Source organism: Strongylocentrotus purpuratus, unplaced genomic scaffold (genome assembly GCF_000002235.5).
Source record: "Strongylocentrotus purpuratus isolate Spur 01 unplaced genomic scaffold, Spur_5.0 spur5_scaffold_5, whole genome shotgun sequence".
NCBI lineage: Eukaryota > Metazoa > Echinodermata > Echinoidea > Camarodonta > Strongylocentrotidae > Strongylocentrotus > Strongylocentrotus purpuratus.
The window spans coordinates 21,727,880-21,752,095 of record NW_022145611.1 but is presented as its reverse complement, the minus strand read 5'-3'; the positions used below and the strand labels follow the sequence as shown (position 1 = coordinate 21,752,095).

At 37.1% G+C, this 24,216-nt stretch overlaps 1 protein-coding gene across 4 annotated transcripts in view; it reads right to left on the bottom strand.

The window, feature by feature from the left end:
• Positions 1-16,823, bottom strand: part of LOC587412 (1-phosphatidylinositol 4,5-bisphosphate phosphodiesterase beta-4) — a 93,675-nt gene extending 76,852 nt beyond the window's left edge. For all 4 annotated transcript variants that reach the window (XM_030998806.1, XM_030998807.1, XM_011678827.2 and 1 more), the window contains exons 1-2: positions 16,742-16,823; positions 10,991-12,040 (exon numbers count right to left, since the gene is read on the bottom strand). In XM_030998806.1, coding sequence (XP_030854666.1) covers positions 10,991-11,077 — 87 coding nt within the window. In that variant the 5' untranslated portion in view covers positions 11,078-12,040; positions 16,742-16,823. The remainder of the gene's footprint in view (positions 1-10,990; positions 12,041-16,741) is intronic.
• Between the last annotated feature and the right edge of the window lie 7,393 nt (positions 16,824-24,216).

Genomic DNA, 24,216 nt, shown 5'->3' with positions numbered 1-24,216 from the left:
TGAAAAAGATGAATAAAAGTGAATATATCATTTTAAAAAAAACACTGAATGTCAAATTCTACAGAAGAATGGCATGTGCCATAAAATATTTTGTAGAAAATGTATAACTGAGTAATGAGCTAAAGGAAAAAAGAAAAGGAAAATCAGAAGAAGAAAAAAAATATTGAGCAGCTTGATGTCAAAAGATGTCAGTGTGATGATTCATGATATCTCACAAATAACTTTACAATAATCATTTCTTAAAACTGATATTTTGTTCCGATCCCAGCTTCCCAGCTTCCTTCTTCGGTACTTTATTCGCAAGTCAAACGTATTGATAACATTCATTATGACATTCAGTGCACCATCAAGTTGAATTATTAGTTAACTCAAGGTCAGAACAATAAAACACTAATCACCATCTGACTTCTACATTACATGAAATCCAGCAGGAGAGGAGTCTACAGTACAAGCCATATCAAATGACACAATGACAAATTTAAAAAGAGAGAAAGACAGTACTTAAAATGAGGGCCATTATGACTAGAGTGAGTGGCTTTCTGTAGTTTCTGATGCTGTTTAAGTGAATACATGTTTACCACTACAAATAGATTTCAATCTATCAACCTTAATGACAAGCTGCCTCGCATCTTTTGTTCCATCCTATTCATGTTGGTGCTGCCTTGAGACAATCCATAAATCATGCATCTATTGATGCCAGAGACAAGAGCATACAGATGTACACTGTAGAGTAAATTAAAATGATCAAAACATCAACTATACTTGATGCACAAGGATTTAAAGCACAAAGTATTAATTCCAGTATTTTCTTCTATAAATGTACATGTATAGCCTCCAAGAGTACCATAATGAGCATCTTAAAGCCCTACTAATGGTTTTTCAATTCCTAGAATCATGAAGTCATACTAACATATCATACGTCATTGAGAAAAATCTTCAAGAGGAAACTCCAGATGAATCCCACTCATTTCTCAATTCTGACACAAGCATGGATGATTACACCAATAACAGCCTATTACTAATAATAAATTCTAGCCTTAGGTTAAATATGAAGAGCTTGAGCTCTGCCTCTTATTGCAACTGTAGGGCCATCTACAATTGAACAAAATCTCTCAAGTGCCACATTCTTTTGCAAGCTCACCAGATTGAGCTTTGACGTCATTTTGTTGTTGTCTGCGACACGTCTATGGATTTTTTTTCTTGAGAAAAATTGCTTTGCGATTATTTTCACTACTACTACATGTACATGTATCGTAACCAATGCTTTCATTTTTAAAGTCAGAACTAAAATGAATGTCAATTTCATTGGTATACTCACAAGTTATTCAGTAAATCGAGTTGTAAATTCCTTGCAAATATATGTACAATGTACACCCACATGTTTTTCAGGAGCTTTGAGCTAAAGGTCAAAACTTTGTACATCTATGTTTTATCTAAGTAAGATATGGATGTATAGCACATGAAACTTTATAGGTATTCTTAGTTTCTTACATTACAAATTGACCTACGGTATGACATTTGGCTTTTCACTTCGTTTTGTCACCTGTGACTTATTTATATTTAATGTACAAATTAGGTCAAATGTAATCAAGCATCAATACCAGAAATCTTCCAAACCATGTACATGTACACCTGTGGTTTCCATGGGAACATCGGTCACATGAAAGGATGATAAAAGCTACATACTACATTGTACATGTACTGTGTACTGTATCATACTGTAGTATTCTAGAAAATGTCATGTCATGTACCTCCATAATCATACATGTAATGAACTTCATCTATGTCATGAGCTGTTTAGTACCACAATAAATTTTTAATCTTTTGATATCTTTTTGTTTTAAGCTAAGCATACATGTACAAAGAATCTTTTTCTTTTCAGAAGGAAAACCTATGCTCTCATTTTATGTACAGATATAGTTGTAACTGAAGTTGCAATAGTCATTACATCTGACTTTATCGAAGAACAATAAAGAAAGTTTGTTGGAAATATATCATCAGTTTTTTCTAGTCCGATATCAAATTATTATCTTAGTTAACAATATGACGTATCATGTTCGATGTTTAGTAAAATACAGGTATTAAACCACAGAGTGACAATGTTTACTCGCCACTATGTCACGCTATGTCTCCTCCACACTGTGAGGCTATCACTCACACCCTATTACTGCTACTGCACTGAGCAATCGTGCACAACGGTTTTTCTCATCATGCTCCATGCTCAGTGGCATTTACGCGATCGCTTTTCTAGAACAGCCCCCCCCCCCCTTCCTTTATTTTTTCTTGTGATTTGAGTTATGCTGAAGGATAGGCATGGTTGAAAATCAATCCAATGAAATGTTCAGGAGGAGGATTTTATAAGGATATAAAACAAGATAAAGTCCTTCTTTTAAATTATTCCATACATTTAGAGTAAGGCTTGTCAATATGAACAAGTAATATGAAATGCTTCAAGACGTTCCCTTGATTGATGGATTCAAAGTTTATTTAGTGGTAATTGTTCCATCACGCTGCTCTTTTTTTTAAATTTAATGTACACATTCATGGTTTGTTTTTATCATCCAACAGTGCATGAGACATTAATATGTTTTATCACCAGGCTTCTATTCTTCAGTTTTTAGTCACCAACGAATCGTAAATGTTACACACAATGCTATGTTGGTAAATGCACAGTAAAAAATCAATTGACGAGGAAAAGACACACAGCAGCTACACAAATGTGTATTTTAGGTTTTGTATTTGTACAGCTGTTCCTTTTTGAAGGTGTTACTTGTAGCAAACGTGTAGCATTTACAGTGTCACCATCAATTGTTAGCTGCTCAGCAAGAAGGTCGTATTAAAGAGCCATGAATGATCAATGTCTGTAGTGGTCTTCTTGCAAGCAGCCAATAATTTTGTCTTTATCAAATTACATATTATTATCAGAGTTACAAGTGTTTTAAAAATGATTTAAAATGTTTTTTGATATACATGATCTGATGAACTTCCCTATGCATATCATGTACATAAACTGTAGACATTTTTTAATTTGACATTTGAGTAAAAAAACTTTGTACCAGTATGCGTTTTAACTTTTAACTTGAAGTGCATGATAAAAAATGAAGAGAACTAAAACAGGTTCCACTTTATCTGGAAAAAAGATTACCTTGAAAATGAGTCAACATCTTATGAAGATAATAATATAAACATTGCTTTTTTAGAAACAAACTAGAACAAGGAATTGTGACTGCGGCTCTTAATCCATACAAAACTCAATGCCTACACAGTTCACACAAATGATATTTACAGCATGATTAAATATACAAATCCGATTTTAAAAAAAGATAAAAAGAAGAGATATTTGGAAATGAGGTACTTAAAATCCCCTTTATATAGATCTACAACTGAGTATCTCAAAGTGAAAGTGAAATATATATCCCCTCAGAGAATGAAAAGAAAAACACGACCGACTAAATCCCTTTGAGAATAATTCCCTTGCATAATAATGGCTTAATTTCTATACATGTAACATGCCTTCAAGGAATACCAAATAATCCTCTAAACTAACAATATAAATGTCAAATCTAAGCTTTATGTGTAGAGTACAATTTCCATTTCTCTTACATACCTTGGCCCAATTTCACAAAACTTGTCATCAGTGACAAATGACAGTTTTTGTTATAAGCTAGTGAAATCCTTGTTTCTGATTGGTTATCAGGAGATTTGTCACTGAATTTGTCATTTGTTATTGAAAAAAGGCTTTGTGAAACGGGCCCCTGGTTTAGGTTAAACATACCAAATTTTCTTTTAGGGTGTTATGACATTTACTGGTACATGTATAGTGTAATCTCCAAACATTTGGCATCCAAACAAACTATTCTGGACAAGCAAAAGAAAATAAATTTGACATGTACATATACAGGCTGCCTAGAATATGCAACCAGGGTTGCCTTATGCATGCCTAGGGCAGTGATAAAAGGTCAGTGTCTTGGTTTCCCCAACATGCTCATAATTTAGTGCTGTTGATAAAGGCAAGACGAAAGCATGAAGGCACAGATCTGTGCTCTTATCCACCGTTCTACTGTGATAACTTCAGTAATATCATTTCAACAATTTATGTTGGTGGCTTCAATCACATCAATCATGTAACATCCTAACAATCAAGTTCCTTTGACAGAGAGTTTATTCTGTATTTTGCACTTTTATTTATATAGTGAAGAAGGAAAAAATCATATTGAGCAATGAAGCCCATATCCAAACACAGTGTTGATGAGTCTTCAAATGTTTGACTGTTTAATTTCTTTAGCTTCATTTTGTAACATGATACTTATTATTCTGTATATGCCTGCCAGGTCTTCATTTGTCCTCACCTACAATGTAAAAGAATGGATAGGTGTGTACAAGGATATTCTGTACATTGTGCATGCTTTCTTCTGGAGAAGATAATATTCAGGTAAACTATATGAATTTTAACATGAAGACGTTTCATTCAAACCTGATGGTTCTACATGTACTGTACATGTACATCGAAAATTAGAAATTAGGAATCAAATTAATTATGAAAGTTTAGTAAACTATAACTTCAATCTGTAATCATAGCTACATGACTGTAGGCCAAAAGGGCTGTGGTGGAAAGCAGTTTTGTATTAAAATTCCTACCCAGTTAAAAGTAAACTACAAATGTCATACATGTACATGTACAGTCCATTTGTACAGCATATCGTACAGCATATTTTGCGCTTTTTTTTCCTCCATCACATTCGTACATTTTCAGTTATAATGTGTAAGAAATTAAAAGTTAAAAAATAAAATTTCTTCATAAAAACATGCATTTTCTACAAAGGACATGTCAAGTCCATGAAGGGTTTTTCTTTCAACATAATACTGTACTAAAAAAAAATGCAAACCTCTGTTTCATGAAAGCTTCATCGTACTTCCACTTTCAATATTATAACATAATTTGATTAGGAACCAAAACCTTTGCATAAAATGCTGGGTAAAGAAAACCCCAACAACTGGCTTACTATAAGTTAATGAATGTTTAACTGATGCAATAGAAAATGTAATTCAATTTGTGTGGTTCACATTACTATCAAATGCCAGGAGCAAAATGATTTTAAATATTGAGCAAAAAGCAATTACTTCATTCCAAAATGGAACTGCTAGCTAATTGGTTATACAGTTCACTCTAATTGCTTAAGGGGCTTTTAAAAACACAAACTGAGGATGAAAACGACAAACTAACTATAAAAGTATGGAAATACAAAAACTACAATATACAGGCCTGCATGTACATACATGTACAAAGATAATTTGTGATAATTTGTGAATTTTAGTAATGAACTAATGATACTTTTGAAACAAGAACAGCAGGAAAAATGGAGTGTTTGAAGAAAAGATGATCATTTTTTGATATAAAAAGATAAATAGATGCCAATATGCAGGCATGCATTAATTCTATGACTGTAATTACAGGTGTATGTGCAGATGCATGGTATAGCATTATAATATGCTGATGTATACTGGTAGTAAAGCACATGTATTGCCTACAAACCAAATGAAATGCTAATGATTACAGTGCAAAAAGCCTACTGAAAGGCAGTGTTCTAATAATGATGTAAATGTAGGTATACCTCCCAAACAGTAGAGTTTGACATAGTAAAGATATGTTGACAATTACTGCTCGAGCCTGTGCAATACCTACAATGTATGTGTACTGAATCTTGGAAGAGTAATAAAACCTGTGTAATTGGATGTAAAGTACTTCAACTAGAACAGTAGAACTCATAACTTTATCAAATATAAGGCTCTTCACTGAGACTTTTGCTTTTAATTCTTGAACTGAGATGCTATGGATGATTCAGAACTACAGCTTGTTTAGAAAGATGGAATATTCTTTGGAAAGAGTTTAACTTTGAACTACTGTACACTGCTCTCAATCCAAGATGACTTAGAAGAGCTTGCTACGCCTTTCAATTCAATTTAATTTATTTATGTTTCCAACAAAATATTACAAATCAATATACATAAACACAATTAAGGAATAAATTTTGGAAACAGAGGGGTCCAATGCTTGTTCAATTGTAGACCTCTCAAATGATTCTTAGGAGTATATGAGTAATGTTGGACTATCCTTGTGTATCCTTATCTGTTTTTGCACCTGCTGGTATTTCGACCTCTAGATGGAGAGGAAAACTCATTTCTTCTCGCTTTCTATCTCTATGCAGGCTCTTCATATGATCTTTTCATCACATTCAAATATTAACTGTCACAGGGGATATCAGGGATTACAGGGTAAAAACAGTGTTTGTCAGGCTAAACCAATTATACTCTCCATTCATATGAACAGCTAATACCGGTAATGTTGTTTTTCACAATCGAATAGATGGTTATGAAGCAATTCTCCTTTTTCTGCAACTTTTATTTTGAAACATTTGGTGACCTTAAAAACTTTTTCACCAAGTAATGCATTAACCGCAGGATAATACAAAAGAAATTAACCTACACTGTGCCAGTAGAAAAGATGCTCTAAAATGTTTACATTAAATTTGAAAATTGAAAGCATAAATGGGAACATGTTTGGTACTTGCAAGGAGTTACCAGCACTTGGAAGTCTATTCATGTACATGTGCAGTGTACAGTGTAGGTCTTTTCTTATAAGAGCTTTCAATAAAATGTTGACCGGACCGGTATACCTTCAGTAGTCTACATGCCCATGAATTCATTCATTCATTTTCATATCCACCTGTTCCTAGTGTTTTTTATGATCTTGAATTATTGTTCAAAAATGAAAAGTAAATATGATGTTTTTAATAAAATATTTGTAAATCATGTATGCAATTCAGCCTTTGACTGCAATATGCTGATGAATAAATACCTTACCTTTACCCTGCACGTAGGCCTACAAGTATGTACCTGTCATTGAAATTGTGCAGAATATGAACTTTGAAATCGATACACAATATGAATGCATTTTTGTTTTGTTTCCATCAGATCATGTACTGTTCATGTACATGTATGAGACTACTCTAAGACACCAATAAACCCTGTACCAAAATCCTGTTTCAAAAGAAAATGTAAACAGTTGGAAAAGCTACTAAAAGGATCCAACAATTTTTATTGAACTAATATTGATGTTTTTTATTTTAACATGAGCCAAAGACTACAGAGATCTGTACACTACAGCTGTATATTATCATCTCAACTATACGTCATCAGCATTACATACCTCAGCCCTCTTCAATGACTTCTTTGCATGCATACTTTGAGATCAGGGGTGTTCTTTTGTTAGAATTGTCCTTCGTTCAATCAATTGAACAATAATCAATAGATAAACATGTTGCTGACATCACTGAGTGGCTACAATAGCACTAATACCAATGTCTGGTATTCAAAACAAGTTCCCTACAGTAAAACACATATAAATGGGTCACTGACTTTATTTATATCTGGTACAAATGTATGAAATGTCCTCCATATAATGTCACTGGCTCAATGCTCAGGTTAGATCCTAAATTTTATTTTTTAATGTACTGTAGAGCTGACAAAGTAATTAACACCTTTCTTTCCAAATAATACCATTTCCCCATGAACAATATACAACAGACTTTACAATATACAACAGACTACATTCTCTCAGATGCAACTCTCGTGCCTGTAATTCTGGAGCCTGCTGACAAAATATGAGGAGTACATTGTAGACAAATTTGTATTACATATGGCACATCACTACAGCGATGCAAATTTGGGAATGTTGCAATGTGCTTTCATTTACAGAGAGAGAGAGAAAAAAGTTTCAATTGTGTTAGGAAGGAACATCACATAACATAGCCTTCAGGTACAGGCATATGGAGGCATCAGGCATGAAATAATTTGCGTTGCTGTACATACTACATGCCACTACATATGAATTTAAAAGCATGGAGTACACTTCTAACCAATCAATAGTTTTTAATTATCTGATTATTATCTGATTATTATCTGAATTAAAGCATTTCTGTTTCCTTGAATCATACTTCCACCTGCCATATGCTTCAGTCAAAATAAAAGAATTAAATAAAACCTTAGTTATTCACAAGCACAGTAGGCCTACAGTATATAGGATACAAGTTAAACTTGTTTTCACTGGTAAGCTTTTCTTAATTGAAGCAATGAACATACACTTTTTTTTCTTTAATTAGATACTGTTCAGGGACTTTTAGCTTGAGACAGCTGTTCCAACATGTGCATGAATATTCAACACTCTTTATATGCAGGTAGCCAGGTACTGCAGTAAATATAAGTAAACAAATAATATGTTTTTGAAATAGAATTTCTAAAGACATACAAATTTGATTATTACATGTACATGTATAATACATGTATATGTGTAGCTGGAAGAAAACATGATTCAACTTTTGTCCTTGCATTTAATTCATTTCAGTGGTATAGGTATGCTAATTGTTATCTACATGTATACCATGGCTGATACATTTGACTGTGTGCTTACATGGAAATGTATTCAAAAAGTTAAAAGGCACTTGCCATGGAAGCCTAAAGACATGTCTTTAGGTTTTGTTAAGATTCCCTCCAAAATCATGTAAAGCAATATTTATCATCGTTCTTCAGGTTGAATAATTACTTGGTTAATTATGCCTCACTTGTGAACCAGAAGAGCATGAATATTGTTTACCATCATTCACCTTTTGGAAAATAGGAATTATTGGCTTGAATTCCCTCTCTTTCAAAAAAGGATTCACAAGAGGAAATGCGTAAACAATGGGATTTCATGGGTGAGTGGTTGGCAGGAAACAGATATGGATTTCATCTTACTTCGTCAGGAACTATTCATAACATGACCGATTAAGAACCTAGGTCTTAATCCTGGAGCGGTACTTGACATACTTCTTGGTGATGCAGCTTGAGGGTGTATCAAGTCGGCAACATGACAAACAATAGTCCTTGATTAGATGAAGGATCCATGTGTTGGGGGATTCACTTTCAATACACACCTGCAGGCTCATATCTTTTGTCACCTTTTGATTTGGGGTTGAAACCATAAAAACAACATGCTCCATACCTATAAGCAGATGAGCACATTCTGTAAGAGGATTGTCCCTAAGAACCAAGGATCAGTTACAAGTGTATTGTGCAGTTTGTTGACACGTAATGTCCGATGTAAAAGAGCAATACTAAATGCTTAAAAGGTCATTGGGGTCTAAAGAGAAATCATATGATATTCATACTTCAACCCACTTGAATCCTGTCATATGATGTAAAATCATACCAAATGATGCACTATTCAAAGTGTTCTAATATGCTGGATGTAAACAAAAAGACAGGTTTGATATTTATAATAACTCTCAAAATGTTTTAAGCGCATGTTATAGCTCAATGCAGAGAATATCAAACAACAGGCATCTCTTCCTGTCTACCTCACTAGTTTGAAGATACATGTATTCACACAAACTGCCTTGACACATATATAGATACACAGAAAATTTGAAAATCACGCCGGCCGAAAAGTCGCTCAGTGGGGGGGGGGGGGGGGGGGGGGGGGGGGGGGGGGGGGGGGGGGGGGGGGGGGGGGGGGGGGGGGGGGGGGGGGGGGGGGGGGGGGGGGGTCGGTCTTTTTTTTTTTTTTTTTTTTTGTTTTTTTTGGTAGTCTAAAAAAAAATCGCAACGACTCAGCCAACCGAAAATCGCTCAGTGGGGGGGGGGGGGTAAGGTCTCTTTACGTTTGCCGTGGGCATAATTTTTTTTAATTTTTTTTTTAATTTAATAAAAAAAAAATAATTAAAAAAAAAAAAAACAAAAAAACAAAGGGGGGGGGGGGGGTTTTAGTTTTTTTAGGGGGGTTTACACACATAAAAATACCAAAGGGGGCGTTGAACCCCCAAACCCCCCCCCCCCCCCCCCCCCCCTGCGTACGCCCCTGTAGATACATGAATTGTATTCTAATTCTTTAGAAATATTCAGCTTTACACTGTAGAATTTGATAGTCTCCAAACACTACTGAATATTTAAAGTGGATAACGATCAAAACCAACACTTTTTTTACACACCGTTCATGTATGAATTATTCACTCCTGCTTTTATTTAAATTATTTATTTCATGAGGGAGAAGTAGAAGTGGCAAGGCAATATGATTTTTTTTCAAATAAAATAATCTCTTAGGCCTACATTTTGTGAAACAATACATTGATGAAACAATTAAGTTCTGTTTCACATCCACTCTACTTGACATGACTACCCCCTAAATGGTTCATTCATTGCATGTGGGTGTCATTTTCGTAAACTAGAGTGAGTAGAATTTACTATTTGTTTCTCTCTAATACCGCCTGCAGAGAAATATGTGTCTCACTCAATTCTATCTGATTGTAAATTATGAAAAATGAAACCTTGAAAACATGTGTTGTATAGGCCTTTGGAGGTCAAGGCAGCTACTGGCTGTACAGCACAAGTGCAAGTTTACACCCTGGAAGAGTATGAAAGGCATACACAGCTGCGTTTATAGTGTGATTTCTCTTCACATACAGACTTTGGTGTGACTTGGTGTGACTGGTTATATGTGTCTACTTTATTTCAAGCAATACTGTACATTCAACCACCCTTTTCAGGGCTTACAGGTTAAGAATCATTAAGAACTGTTTAATCATTATTCATACTACAAGACTGAGACATTAATCATTTTTGAGCAACATTCATGTCTACAGGCCTATTATTCACAACAGATATTTTACAACATACAGGAACAGAAAAGCTGTCATAGAAACTCATATTTGCATCCAAAAAAACTTTATTTTTAAAGCTCTCAACTACATTTATGTAGTAGTCCTACTTCTGTTAGGATTTTTTGTCTATCTTTCTTTCTCTCTCTCTCTCTCTCTCTCTCTCTCTCTCTCTCTCTTTCTGTCCCGTTAGCACTATTTCACTACATGCATCTAAAAGACAATAAGAGAACACATAATATACATTCCATATTTTTAAGAAATATCCATGAGCACATGGACAGGAATAAATGAGTACTTACCCCATCTTCGTATCTGTCGAACATGGCCCCATTCTTAAGGGGTTCTGGAACATTGACTTGCCACTGAAATACATATTGCTTAGCCATGGTGGGCTAGCTACAGTGTCCCAATAACAAAGTCATTCATCAGCTCAAAGATGGGCATGAAAAGTCATTCGTAAAACAATGTCAATATACAAGGGATCTCTGTATCTCTCTCTCCAGACTTGGCAACGGTAAGAGAAAACGGGCTTGCTTGACGGACAGATTTGAAGCCTAAAATCCTGATGGTTATAGCTGCAGTTATCAAAAATAATAAAGCTGGAGAAATCCACTGTATATATCCAGGATAAATTGTATTTTGGAGGATGAGTGTGTCTTTGTGTAGACGCCTAAGCAACTGAAGGGTGTGTAGATTTGCCCTACATTGAAGTCACACACATCGTCTATTGCTGGTTCCGCCAAAAACAAGATGAGATGTCCAGAGTTTCACACAAACACACGCAGAGGCAGGCAAGGAGTCTGAGAGAGGTAGAGAGACAGAAAGCAGAAGCTGCGATCAATTTGTAATGCCGTCAACGCATAGGCTTCTCAGACGTCCCTTTTACCCTCACTGCTTCACCGTATGTCTCCCAAATGCCAAGTGTTAGCCTTTCTACGATGCTGTGCCGCTGCTGCCTTCACCAGTGCAGCCGTGTCAACCATGCAATACACCACTGCTATTTTCTCCTCCTTCTTTTACCCTTCTCCAGCGTTCACATAATTCATCAGCAAAGCTCATTTGCTATCTTCAGAAGGGTAGCGCTGATCAAAGTGGTGTGTGTGTATAAGTGTGTGTATGCGGTGTGTCTACTGTGCCAAGGCTCTGCCGTTTGGTAGAGAAATGCACACTCAGACATATACCGAGAGAAAAATGCTGCATTTAGCACCGTGGACTGTGGTGTGTGTGTGTGTGTGTGTATGTGAGTGTGTGCTCTGCTTTTAGCCGCTCTTCGATTCAGGGGTTCTCTTCATTTCAATCAGTCACTTTGGCCTGTAGCATAGCCCCTGTCCTCAGGTTCAGTACTCTAGCTGCATAGAGAGAAAACAAAAACAAAATTCATCATTTCTTTAGCTCAGCAAGTTGATTATTTCAGGGAGTTAAATGACAACAGTGTCGATGAAAGTTCTAGATGTAATTAAATTCCAGGTCTTGGCGTTTGGGACACTCGGTGATTGGGTGGGTGGGCAGAACACATAATATTGTGAAGGGAGTACATGTACGGGTGGAATATAAAATACATTATAAACTAGAATCACCTTAAAGGTAATATATATAATATATATGACATCTTTATATTTAAATAATGTATGGTTTATAGTTATTCATTTAATATTAATTGTAAAAAAATCTCGCAGTGCTTTTCTCAATGATATGAATCTGAAAGTTAAAGCAAACGGTGATTGCTTGGTGTGTATTGCAATTACTTACATGTACATCAATTCACAAGAGTTTTGGGATTATACAGTATTCAAATTGTAATGGCAATCTGACCTCTATGGCATCGGAATTAGATTATCACAATTTTTGTTTGTTGTGTTACTGTATTATACACACCATATCACAAAATACTGATGAAAAAAAAATTGATTTATAAGTCAAAGGGCAATCCACCTCTTGAAATAAGATCATTTGTATGAAAGCAGAAAAATAATACAAATAGAATGGTGAAACTATGAAATAAAGTGGACCAATAATATAATGAGAAAGTTACGAGTGTTTGAAATTGAAATATGAGGTCACTTAGTCCATGCAAATCTCAAATTGGCAGTTTGGTTAGTGGATTGTGACGTAGACGTTGATAACTCTCCCGTTTGTGGTGTATAAAAATATCTTTAATTTCTTCACCCCCCCCCCCTCCCAAGTGCCTTCTCCATTGGGGCACTACTGGTACTCAAAATATATATTATGCGTAGCATATTACTATACTGTACATGTAGGTCCTCTAAAATTAAAAGAGAAAAGAACCCTCCTGAGTCACACATTTTTGAAGAATTTACATTTTATTCATTTTGTGTGTTGGAGCGAATGTGAAAGTTGTTCACCACTACATCACAGAGATATGACAGATTAAGCCAATTTGAAGAGCCAATAGTGATTACAACTTTTTTTTTTTAATCATAATTTTCTCATTTTTTTTGCTCCGATTTCATTCAAACTTTCACCAGTCTAGATACATCTCTGATTCTTTCCTTTCCTCAAGAGTATTTTACTATCATGGTTGGATTTCCCTTTAATAAATAAGTCATCGGTACTCATCACAACATGATGGCAAATCATTTGGAGTTCAGTTCAATTTGATTGCACCCCTTTGCAAATAATGGATAAATTTCTGTTCATCATGCTAAATTTCTAAGTGACAATAACAACCATCACTCTTGCACTCATGTAATGTACATGTACCGGTATTCTTCTTTGCTTCCTCTACCCCCCCCCCCCCCCATCCCTCTCTCTTTCTCTCTCTTTCTCTCTCTCTCTCTCTCTCTTTCTCTGGTTTTCTTTCTTTCCCTCTCCATTCTTGTCTCCTTAATTGCTCTGTAGGACACAAGATTTGCACCAACGTGTTTACAAGTAACAAGAGAAATACTTTTCTTAACTGTTCATATATTTTTGATCTAATTTGTAAAGATTTGCCAATTCTTAGCAATGGGCAAACACAAGTGGGAAACGCTTCACTTTTTACATTCAAAAACATTAATCTGAATGTTATATCTTAAAGAATTTCAAAAATTTAATTTTGATATAAGCAAAGAAAGAAAAAACAATTTTACAAAATATGAAAGACTCACTTCAGAATATATTTATTTTGCTGGGCAAAAAAAGAAGATATTGGGAGGCAGTGTATCATGTCACATTAAGTATTCAATATATTCACTTCTGAACAAATATGTGGCATTTATCTTTTTATTCCTGCTCTTTATATATTAACTATAAATGAACATACAGTTATTGTAATTACTGCAGTCAATTTCTGTTTGGTTTACATCATATTTTACACATGTACCGGTATTGTATATCAAAACAAAAATGAAGATAATGGTAGACTTCAAGGAGGTATATAATCATTAGTCAGCTATCGCATAATTACAGTCAAATACAATAATTTAACAATAAAAAAACAAAATGTAAATCATGCTACTTACATTATAATTCTTGTTTGAACTTCCAATTTTAATTTCATTGTATAGGAATGCCCCCCTCCCTTCCCATTTTCTTGACATTTCCATCAAAAAACTAAATTTCATAGATGTAATAAGAAATCTGAGGTCATAGACTTGTTAAATTGGGAAAATGAAATTGGAGGATAAAGAAACTTGAAATGGGGCTGTCCCGTATAGGCGGTGACAGCAGAAGGTCACGGCCTCTGGGGAATGGTAAACTCATTAACTTCTAAAACCTACAATACAGCCGAGGACAAAACAGACTTCATCATCATATACCAGACATTCTTTTCCTCTTTTTACATTTTCATTCTGATAGCCTTTATGTTATGGATTGGAATTAACTGCATAACATGATCTAAATGAGTTATTTGTAATCAAATCAAAATATTGAGCCAAATACAATGACAAATTTTAGGTGTACATACATGTACATGTATATGTATGTCTTTATCTAAAGGGGGTGTATGCTGAGTTCTATATGGTCGTTTCTCAATTGTACAAAAATGGAATGCTGTAAACCAAATAAACATTCAGAAAATAATATCATGACATCACATAATGATTTCATTAAATAAGAACATCAATAAAATTAGATATGGACGTTTATAAATGCAAAACAAATTACACAGATCACTTCATTAATCCGTAAATATCAAATACTGTTTGTGACTTGGATAGACAGTTTCTAACTATGGTACCATACGTCGCATGCATGAAATTAGCGACCGTAATGATCATCCTCAATTCATAATGTGAATTACTTGCAAGAATTTAAAGGGGATCTGAGATTAAGGTCTCTAACTTCAAGCATGCGCACGCACCGCCCGAAACCCATCGTCGGTATGTGCAGTGGTTTGCCGTGAAACCTGTGGGAAAGTGTCTACTAATATCTTTGTCTTTAGGGGAAGAAAAAAATTGACATAAAACAGGTAAGAAAGATAACAACTTTTAAATCATGGCCGTTTGTTGAGCAATTGTGGAAGGATTATATGATTTTTGGTGTGTTATTAGTAAGGTATCTCCACGCCAAAGTTAGGATTCCAAAGTATGGTCACATCACAGATGTGAACAAGCGTCGACAAACCAAGGGGAACATTTTCAATGGATTCAGGCAAAAATCTCTAGACTAGTAATAGTCTATACTCCACCCCACCCCCCCCCCTTGTGAATTGTGGTGTCATCTGTGTATGAAGAAGGTTGACAAATGTCAGTTTTATTAAAGAATTTCCCATACCAGACGGTTATTTCTGTCTAAATGAAGGAGCTCCAGCACTCCAGCATTCACACCATTTTTGTTATGTCATTCAAAATTCAATGTTGGCCTTGCCTTGGGTGGACCGAAATGATACATTCTCAGCTCAGAAGTTGCACGATCTAGCACTAGCATGTGCCGAATTGTGCTGTCATGACATAGATACCAAGTCCTCTGTTCAAGAACTGAGCAACATAAGCAGTCCTTCTTTCCCAGGACTGTGAGGAGTTGGAATAACCTGCCATCAGAAACAGTAATCAGTATGTGCCTCATCCGTCAATGCCTGACGGGAGGCAGCAACTACATGTAAGTCCGGGAACTTTTTACTTGCACCATGTTAATAGCATTGCAGTTTGCACCATGTTAATAGCATTGCAGTTTGCACCTAACTCCAGGAAGCTCTATTGCACCATGCACCTTGCACCTTGCTCTCGTAAGCACACACTCCGCCCCCCCCCCCCCCACTCAGTGTTATTTAGGGTACGCATATGCTTGTTCCCTCTTTTTGAAAGCACCCCCTATCTGAGGACTGCCAACATTTCCAAACCCCCTTTCGCGGGCTTTTCACAGGCTTTTCCTGCCTTGGAGACCCCCTAAATCATGAAAAATGCTCAATGTACCCCCCCTAAATTCGGAACAGTTTCACAGGAGTCCAAAGAGATGAGAGAAAAAAAGAAAAAACACCCCCTTTTTAAAGAAATCTCCGGGTGAAAAGTTAATACACCCCTTTTTTTACAATTCTCGGGCCGGACTTTGTCGCACGAAAAGTACCCCTTTAGATCTAGACCCTACCGGACATTTTGGTAACACGCATGGGGTCCGTCTGTTCTTGGAGTGGGCCGGAACATGCACACACACTCATCAGTCTGCAAGAATCTTCAACTCAACTGTGAAGGAGGTAGACTTAACCCAAAGAAGAAGAAGAAGAATGAGGTCTATTTCTGATCTATACAGGCTATACTAGGCCTAGCTATATTATACTTAGATCTATGCTACAGTAGAGTCAACGAGAGGCTCCCACTCCCTACACGTACTGGCTTGCACTGCACCGGCCTGCACCGGCCTGCACTCCACATACCTTACGGTACTACAAGTACAACAAGGGTAACTTGCAGACTACAGTATTTGGGCGCGGGCGTAGATCTAGAATTTAGGTTAAAAACTAAGGTTAGAATTTAGAGTAAGACCCTAGTCACAACCAATCCATATAAACATATAATATCATTGACAGGGTACAGACATAGTAGAAAAGGCATGCTTGCTATAATTATTTTCACAAAATTACGGTCAAGAATTAGCAAAACATCAACACTTACCATACCAAGGAAGGACTTCTTGAATGAAAACATTGCCATGCATGCGAGATGGCCTCCAATGTTGCCTCGATATATTATGGATATCGGTGAATATTTGTGTGTGTGTGCATTATACACCTGCGGTACGTGCTTGTGTGTATGAGTTCGCTCAAGTCACAGGGCCGGGGAGATCGATGCTTGCGAGCAGCTGATGTGCATGTAACGGTATTTTGTATACAGCATTACGTAATAAATCGCCGAGACATGACTGCATACCGGTACTCAGGGGCGGATCTAGCTTTTTGCTCAGGGGGGGTTGACCAATAATGACGATGCGGAGCATCGTCCACGAGCCGCGAAGCGGCGAGCCGATTTTTTGGGGGTGTTTATTTGAACCCCGTAAGTGATGTTTTCCTGGCATCTATTAACACAATGGAGACCATAAAAAGCAGTGCATGATAACGTCTTTTTAAACCAAGTAACAGTTAAATACACAGTTGTATCCAGAGTTATCATGTGTTTGGTTAAGTTACCAGATGAGTTGAATATCTTCTCACAATATTTGCACTTGAAAGGGTTTCTCTCCAGCGTGCGTTCTTTTTTCTTTCTTTTTTTCTTTTTTTTTTCTTCTTTTTTTTTTTCCTTTTTTTTTTTTTTTTTTTTTTTAATGTGGGGATTTTGGGGATGAGAATCGGCAACGCTGGCCTAGCTTGTCACTTCGGCGGTGGCCCGTGTCCTCAAAAAAGCTGATGGGGGGGGCAAGGGACTCTGTGACATTTGTTCGCCCAACCCCCCCCCCCCCCCCCCTCCCCCCAAAAGAAATAATAATAATAATAATAATAATAATAATAATAATAATAATAATAAATGAAATAAATACATAGAATAGAATAAAATAAAATTACAAGTTTAAAAAAAAGATAAGATTTAAAAAATGGTCCCCAGATTTTTTTTTGGGGGGGGGTTGCAACCCCCCAACCCCCCCTCTAGATCCGCCACTGGTACTCCTCAGCCCCCTCCCTTCTTCTTTTCTGAAACCATTTGATAAAACTGCTCTAGCCTCCACGCATCTTATAAAAAATATAATTGTCGATAATTAATGTCGATAACTGCGAAGTTTGAAACTATTTTCTATTATTCAGTTATGACAGAAATGATAACATGTAGGCCTACTGAGTCTAATTAAATTCTTTCATTTAGACCCTAGCTTATGAAAACCCGATTACAAAAACACGTTTTATTTAGCTTATTAACGTTACAGGCCATACACTATGATTAAAGGTGAGAGGACTTTAGTGACAATTCTAATTTGTTGCAACTCGTCATTTTCAACGCTTAGGCTCCTGAACAGAAAAAGGCTAAAAACGTAAACCACAATTATTACTTATAGTTGTGGTTGTAAAATTGATTTTCTCACTATTTTAATTTGCTACCAGTATTTAGTTCTAAAAGTGAGGTATTATGTTTATTGTTCAGACCAGGGGGGGGGGTAGGGGGTGGGGGTTTCCGAAAATAAAACTTTAAAATCAGTACCTTTTTTTTTTCCAAATTTGTGGATGCACCGGTTGCACCGATTGCAAAATTTTACTCATTTCGCTACCGAAGTTGGTGCCTGAGTAATTTTTCATGTTGTCCGTCCTTCCCGCTTTCTCGTTATTGATATCTCAAGAACCATTTGAGGTATGAATTTCAAACTTAGTTTTAGTATGTATCAGCATAAGTTTTCGGGTAAGTAGTTCAAAGGTCATACAGGTCATCAGTTCCATTTAATTCTTAATTTTTAGCCCCCTTTTCACGATATCACAAGAAAACTTGATATATTCTAGAATGAATTACCATTAGAGACACAATCGCATTTGTCTTGCTTTTTATTTTAGGAGCTACGCATAGAGCGACTACTATTTACTAGTACATTAATATATTATTTATGGTGGATGGACATCACATCCCGAGTTCAACCGTTTAGGGCAAATATCAGCATTGGGTGGATATAATGTATTATTTGTCGTTCATGCTTATTTTTACCTTCATTTTTATATTTGTTCCAGAATTATTTAGACTCTGATTACCAGTTTGATATAGTTTTATAGTGGCCGCATCTAAAACGTGAAAAAATATCCCACTTATCTCATTACTCTCTTTAAAAAAAAGAGTGAATTTTCACTCTATTTTCACTTTCTTGGGAGTGACGTCCGTGATATGTCTTGTTTAGGAGTGAAAATCGATTGATTTTAGAGTGCTCTCTAAGAAGAAAAGAGTGAATGTTCACTCTATCACTCTCCAGAGGAGTGACGTCCGTCACTCGATTTTTTTAGAGAGTACATCACTATCTAGATTCTAGACAATAAATTAAGAAAACGTCCAGTTATCAACTTTTAATGTGCCGATAAGTTCGACTATATAATAAATCTAAAGGCAATTATAATGTTATATTCGGGTCTCTTGTTTCAAGAAAAGCTAGCAATATTATTGTAAACTTAACATCGTGTCCTTTCAGCCTAAATTCCAGATTAATTAGTCATCTTTTCTTCAGTTATAAGGTCCTCATGTTCGACAATTTGGCGAATTTTATGAAGTCCCAAGAAAAAAGGGCCGTACTCTCCCTTTATATAGCTGTAATAACAGGGGCGGATCCACGTAGCGATTATTCCGGCCCGCCCGCCCCCCCCCCCCTAGCCCCCCAAAACGATAAAAAAAAATAGGATAATAACGTAAAGTTAACCTTTATAAAACAAAAAACAAAAGCGCCCCCCCCCCCGCCCGCTTATTCGCCGGCCGGCTGAGTCGGCACTAAATTTTGTATTAAGATTTGGCTACCCCCCCCCCCCTTGAAGCCGCCTGGATCCTCTGCAGGCGCGGATCCACGGGGGGGGGGGCTGACGGGTCAACAACAAAAGATTTTTTTTTTTTTTAATCTCACGAATTAGGTGAAAAAACAAAAATAGTGGTCTCACGCCCCCCCCCCCCCCCCCCGCTTATTCACCGGTGGCTGAGTCGCAACTAATATTTTCTCACGGATTGCCCCCCCCCCCCCCCCCTCTCTTCCCGCCGGCTGGATCCGCCACTTTGAATAATGAAGATGATTTATCATCAAGGGAAACCATTATGTGAAAAATAATTTATTCATCTATTGACATTTTACAAGTATGATATTTGGTAGACTTTCCGACATGTCCGAACAGTAATTTTGTACCGTGAAAAAAGTCGAAGTAGTTTAGCGCCATCTACAAACTCTAATCAAAAAATGTTTCCCTCTTTTATTTCCCTCCTGCGTAATATCTATATTCATCTACAAATAAGATATTTTGTCTATATAATATAGCCAGTCTCGTACGGTTGTCGGTCTCGTGCAGCTGTCGGTCTCACAGATCGTCGGTCTCACGGACCTACTGAATCTTTCTTCTTTAATAGAATTTTAAATTGTCATTCATAGGTGTGTTTTTTTTTCGTCGGCTGTTCTACTAAGAAGACAAAAGTAGAGGTATATAGGGTGATAGTCGTATCAGGACAATTACCCGCCGGAAAATTTCCACCAAGAACATTTATGATCCCCTGTTGACAATAACACCCCGTGGACAATTACCCCCAGCCCTGAAAATAACCCCCGAGTACAATTACCCCCCCCCCCCCCCCCTATATAAAACGCTGTATCATCAGCTCAATCTGACTTGCGTGCATAGAGCAAATAAACAGTTTTACATGAAAAAGTAAAGTTTTCTAAAAAGTGCGTTTCTTTCTAGCATTGGGGTACCCGCGGGAGTCACTTGGTCAACCTTTCAAAAAAGTATAATGTAAATAAATAATAAGTTACATAGTTATACTTGAGGGAATGTGGAGGAGAGATAGGGGAAACGAGATGAGAGAGGGGAGGGAAACAAAAGAGACAGGGGGATAGGGGACTCAGGACTATAGTCATGCTACCAGAAATAGAAATAGAAATAACCACATGAGCTGGACAGAGGGATAAAAGAGAATCAGAATGCATGCGCTTGGAAGGAGAGAGGATAGTTAGGAAACACGGTAGGGGTGAAATAAGAATATAAAGGGAGAATGGAAGAGCTAGAGAAATTTAAGGAACATCCGAATACATAAAAGAGGGAGAACGAGAGCCAAAGGCGGGAAAGGGAGAGAGTAGAGAAAGAGAAGGAAATGGGGCAGAACAAGAGAGGGGAAGGGAAATAGAGCAAGAGAAACGAGAGAGACCCGAACATTGCAAACAATATCAGTCGTTGTCACGCCTTATCCATTTTGGACAGTTTGAATTTTTAGATTTGGTTGAAATCACTGTAGATACTATTGCATGTCAATACATTTCCTTCAATATTATGGGTTTTGCAATGCTATTTCGGGCCGGTTTTTAAATAAGAAAAGAGCGTAGTTGGTGGAACCTATACATGTATTATACAAGTCAGAAAGCATTACTTCTAATTTTAAAAATAGAATTTACCAGTGGTTCTTAAAACATCATGTGACAAAATGTGACAGCCTCACCAAATGGAAACAGGGTTTACATCTAAAAGATAAAGATTGGTTTTCGTATTGTCTGATTCCCTATCAGTCAACTGTTGATATAAAATAATATGCAGTGGTTCCAGTTTAAGATTTTAAACAGAATGCTTTATACATGGAAGATTCATTGCTGAAATTCCAAATAGTTGCTGATGAAAATTGTACATTTTGTAACAGCAGTGAAGAGACATTATTATGCATATTTTTTGTTACTGCCCATATTCAAATATAATATGGTCCAAATCCCGAGACCAACCGGGCCATGCAAGAAGGTTATAACAACGCTTTTAATAGTATCTTAATTAATGGAAGAAAAGAAATCTATTTAGCCAAATGCAAAAAGATGCCACCGTTTAAAAAAAAGTTATGTTAGCTGTTAAAACTCATGATATGGAAGATATATAGCAACAAAAATCTTAAAGAAAATAATTTCGTGAAAAAATGTTGTAATTTTCCAAAATGTTCAGTTTGCTTGTTTATTTATATGTTATAGAATTGGTGTACAAAATGATATTTTGTCAAGTTCAACATCTTATGTCGCTGTGCGGCCAAGGTTATTTTGTAATATTTTAGTGTTTGAACATTAATGACAAGTCATGGGATAGTGCATGCACAGAAGGAAAATGACAGATTCATGTGACAAAAGTACGCTAGGTTGGAATACCCTCGCTCTCAATTTTTCACAATTACAATTTAGAAAACAAGCAAGTAGAGGGGAGTCTTGGACCCGTAATTTGTTTGCTCATCTGACCGTGATTAAATGCTTTAAAATAATAATAATAATATTTAATTTTTATATAGCGCTTAATGTCTCTAAGCGCTTTACAAATATACTATTACCCCGTCATTGGATTCAGTGCTTGCCCCCTCGATTTCACCTAGGGCCCAAAGTCAGGCACCTGGAAGCTCATCTGACGGTAATTTAATGCCTAAAACCCCTGAGCTCCTGGGGGTTCTGCCCCTGGACCCAACCAATGGCCCTAAGGCGGCCCCTGGATGCTAATCTGACGGTAATCTATTGTCTAACACCCCCTGAGCTTCCGGGGCTCTGGATTTCACCTAGGGCCCAAAGTCAGGCACCTGGATGCTCATCTGACGGTAATGTATTGCCTAAAACCCCTGAGCTCCTGGGGGCTCTGCCCCTGGACCCCACACCAATTAGTGACCTACCAGTGCCACAAATAAGGTATCAAAATATGCTCACCTGACCGTAATTAAATGCCTAAAAACCTTGACTTCCTGTGACTTCCCCACCTAGGCGGACGACTGGATCCTAATCTGACGGTAATTTAATGCTTAAAACCCCTGAGCTTCTGGGGTCTCGGCCCCCTGGACCTCACGCCAATTAGTGTCCTGCCAGTGTCACAAACAATGTATAATTATGCTCATCTGACGTAATTAAATGCCAAAAGCCCTGAGCTTCTGGGGCTCTGCCCCCGAACCCAACCAATGGCCATTTATAAGGCGGGCCCCTGGATGCTCATCTGGCCGTAATCTATTGCCTAACACCCATGAGCCTCCGGGGGCTCCGCCTCCTGGACCCCACGCCAATTCGTGACCTGCCAGTGCAGGGGCGCACGCAGGGGGGGGGGGTTCAAACCCCCCCCTTTGGTATTTTTATGTGTGTAAACCCCCCTAAATAAAAACTAAAATCCCCCCCTTTGTTTTTTTGTTTTGTTTTTCAATTTAATTAAAAAATAAATAAAAAAAAAAAATTATGCCCACGGCTAACGTTAAGTGACCTTACCCCCCCCCCCCCCAACGAAAAAAAATGTCAAATTTTCAAATTTCGAGACCAAAAAAAAGTGTCCGCTTACCCCCCCCCCCCCCCCCCCCCCCCCCCCCCCCCCCCCCCCCCCCCTCCCCACTGAGCCGACTTTTCGGCCGGCGCGATTTTCAAATTTTCGGGAGCAAAATATTTTGGGCCAGATTTTAAAACCCCCCCTTGAAAAAATCCTGCGTACGCCCCTGTGCCAGTGTCACAAATAAGGTATAAAATAATGCTCATCTGACGATAATTTGATGTATAAAACCCCTGATCTTCTGATGGCTCCGCCCCCTGGACCCAACACCAATATTGTGTCCTGACAGTGTCACAAATAAGGTATCAAAATATGCTCATCTGACCGTAATTTATTGCCCCAAACCCCTGAGTTTCCGGATGTTCCGCCCCCTGGACCCCACGCCCATTCGTGACCTGCCAGTGTCACAAATAGGGTATAAAATGCCTTATTTGACGTTAATTTAATGTATAAAACCCCTGAGCTTCTGGGGGCTTCGCCTCCTAGACCCAACCCCTCCCCCTAAGAAATCCTGGATTCGCGCCTGTCTGGATCTAACTGGTGACCGATTCAATTTTAGTCGTTAAGGGCAATATTGGATACAAAAGAATAGAATCAGTGATAGATAAAAAGAATCACTAATATTTAATCAATAATTTTTTGTATTGATTTTGATGACGATACATTAAAACAATCGAGAAATACGAAAATCCACAACAGGTACACCTTTATGTAAGCCGATTAGCCTGTATCATCAAAAATGCAAAAGTGGACAAAATTGTAATAAGCAAGATTAATTTATTTCAAGTTATTTCAAAATCAACAAGAACCTCAAAATAGTTAATATATTAATTTGTAGATTTGTATAAAAATGTCTCTAATATTCTTTATTCTTAAAGGTATTACAAAGTTTTGGTATGGGGTCAAATTTGGTTCAAATGAACATATTGGAAGCGTAGGCGTTCCTACAATATTCACTGATCGTTGTCGCGGTTGAAATCGAGTCTAAAGTTATGAAATTGTAAATAATAAACTTCTTATGTTGTATAGCTCCCTCTCAAGGTCAAGATATTAATTTAGCTATGAAACAATGTTTCTTGACTAAAATCGACCGATTAGCTATTCCCATTTGGAAATTATATATCACAACTACATATTCTGAGATGTTCATGGTCGCAGCTACAATTGTACGGCCATAGGCGCTAT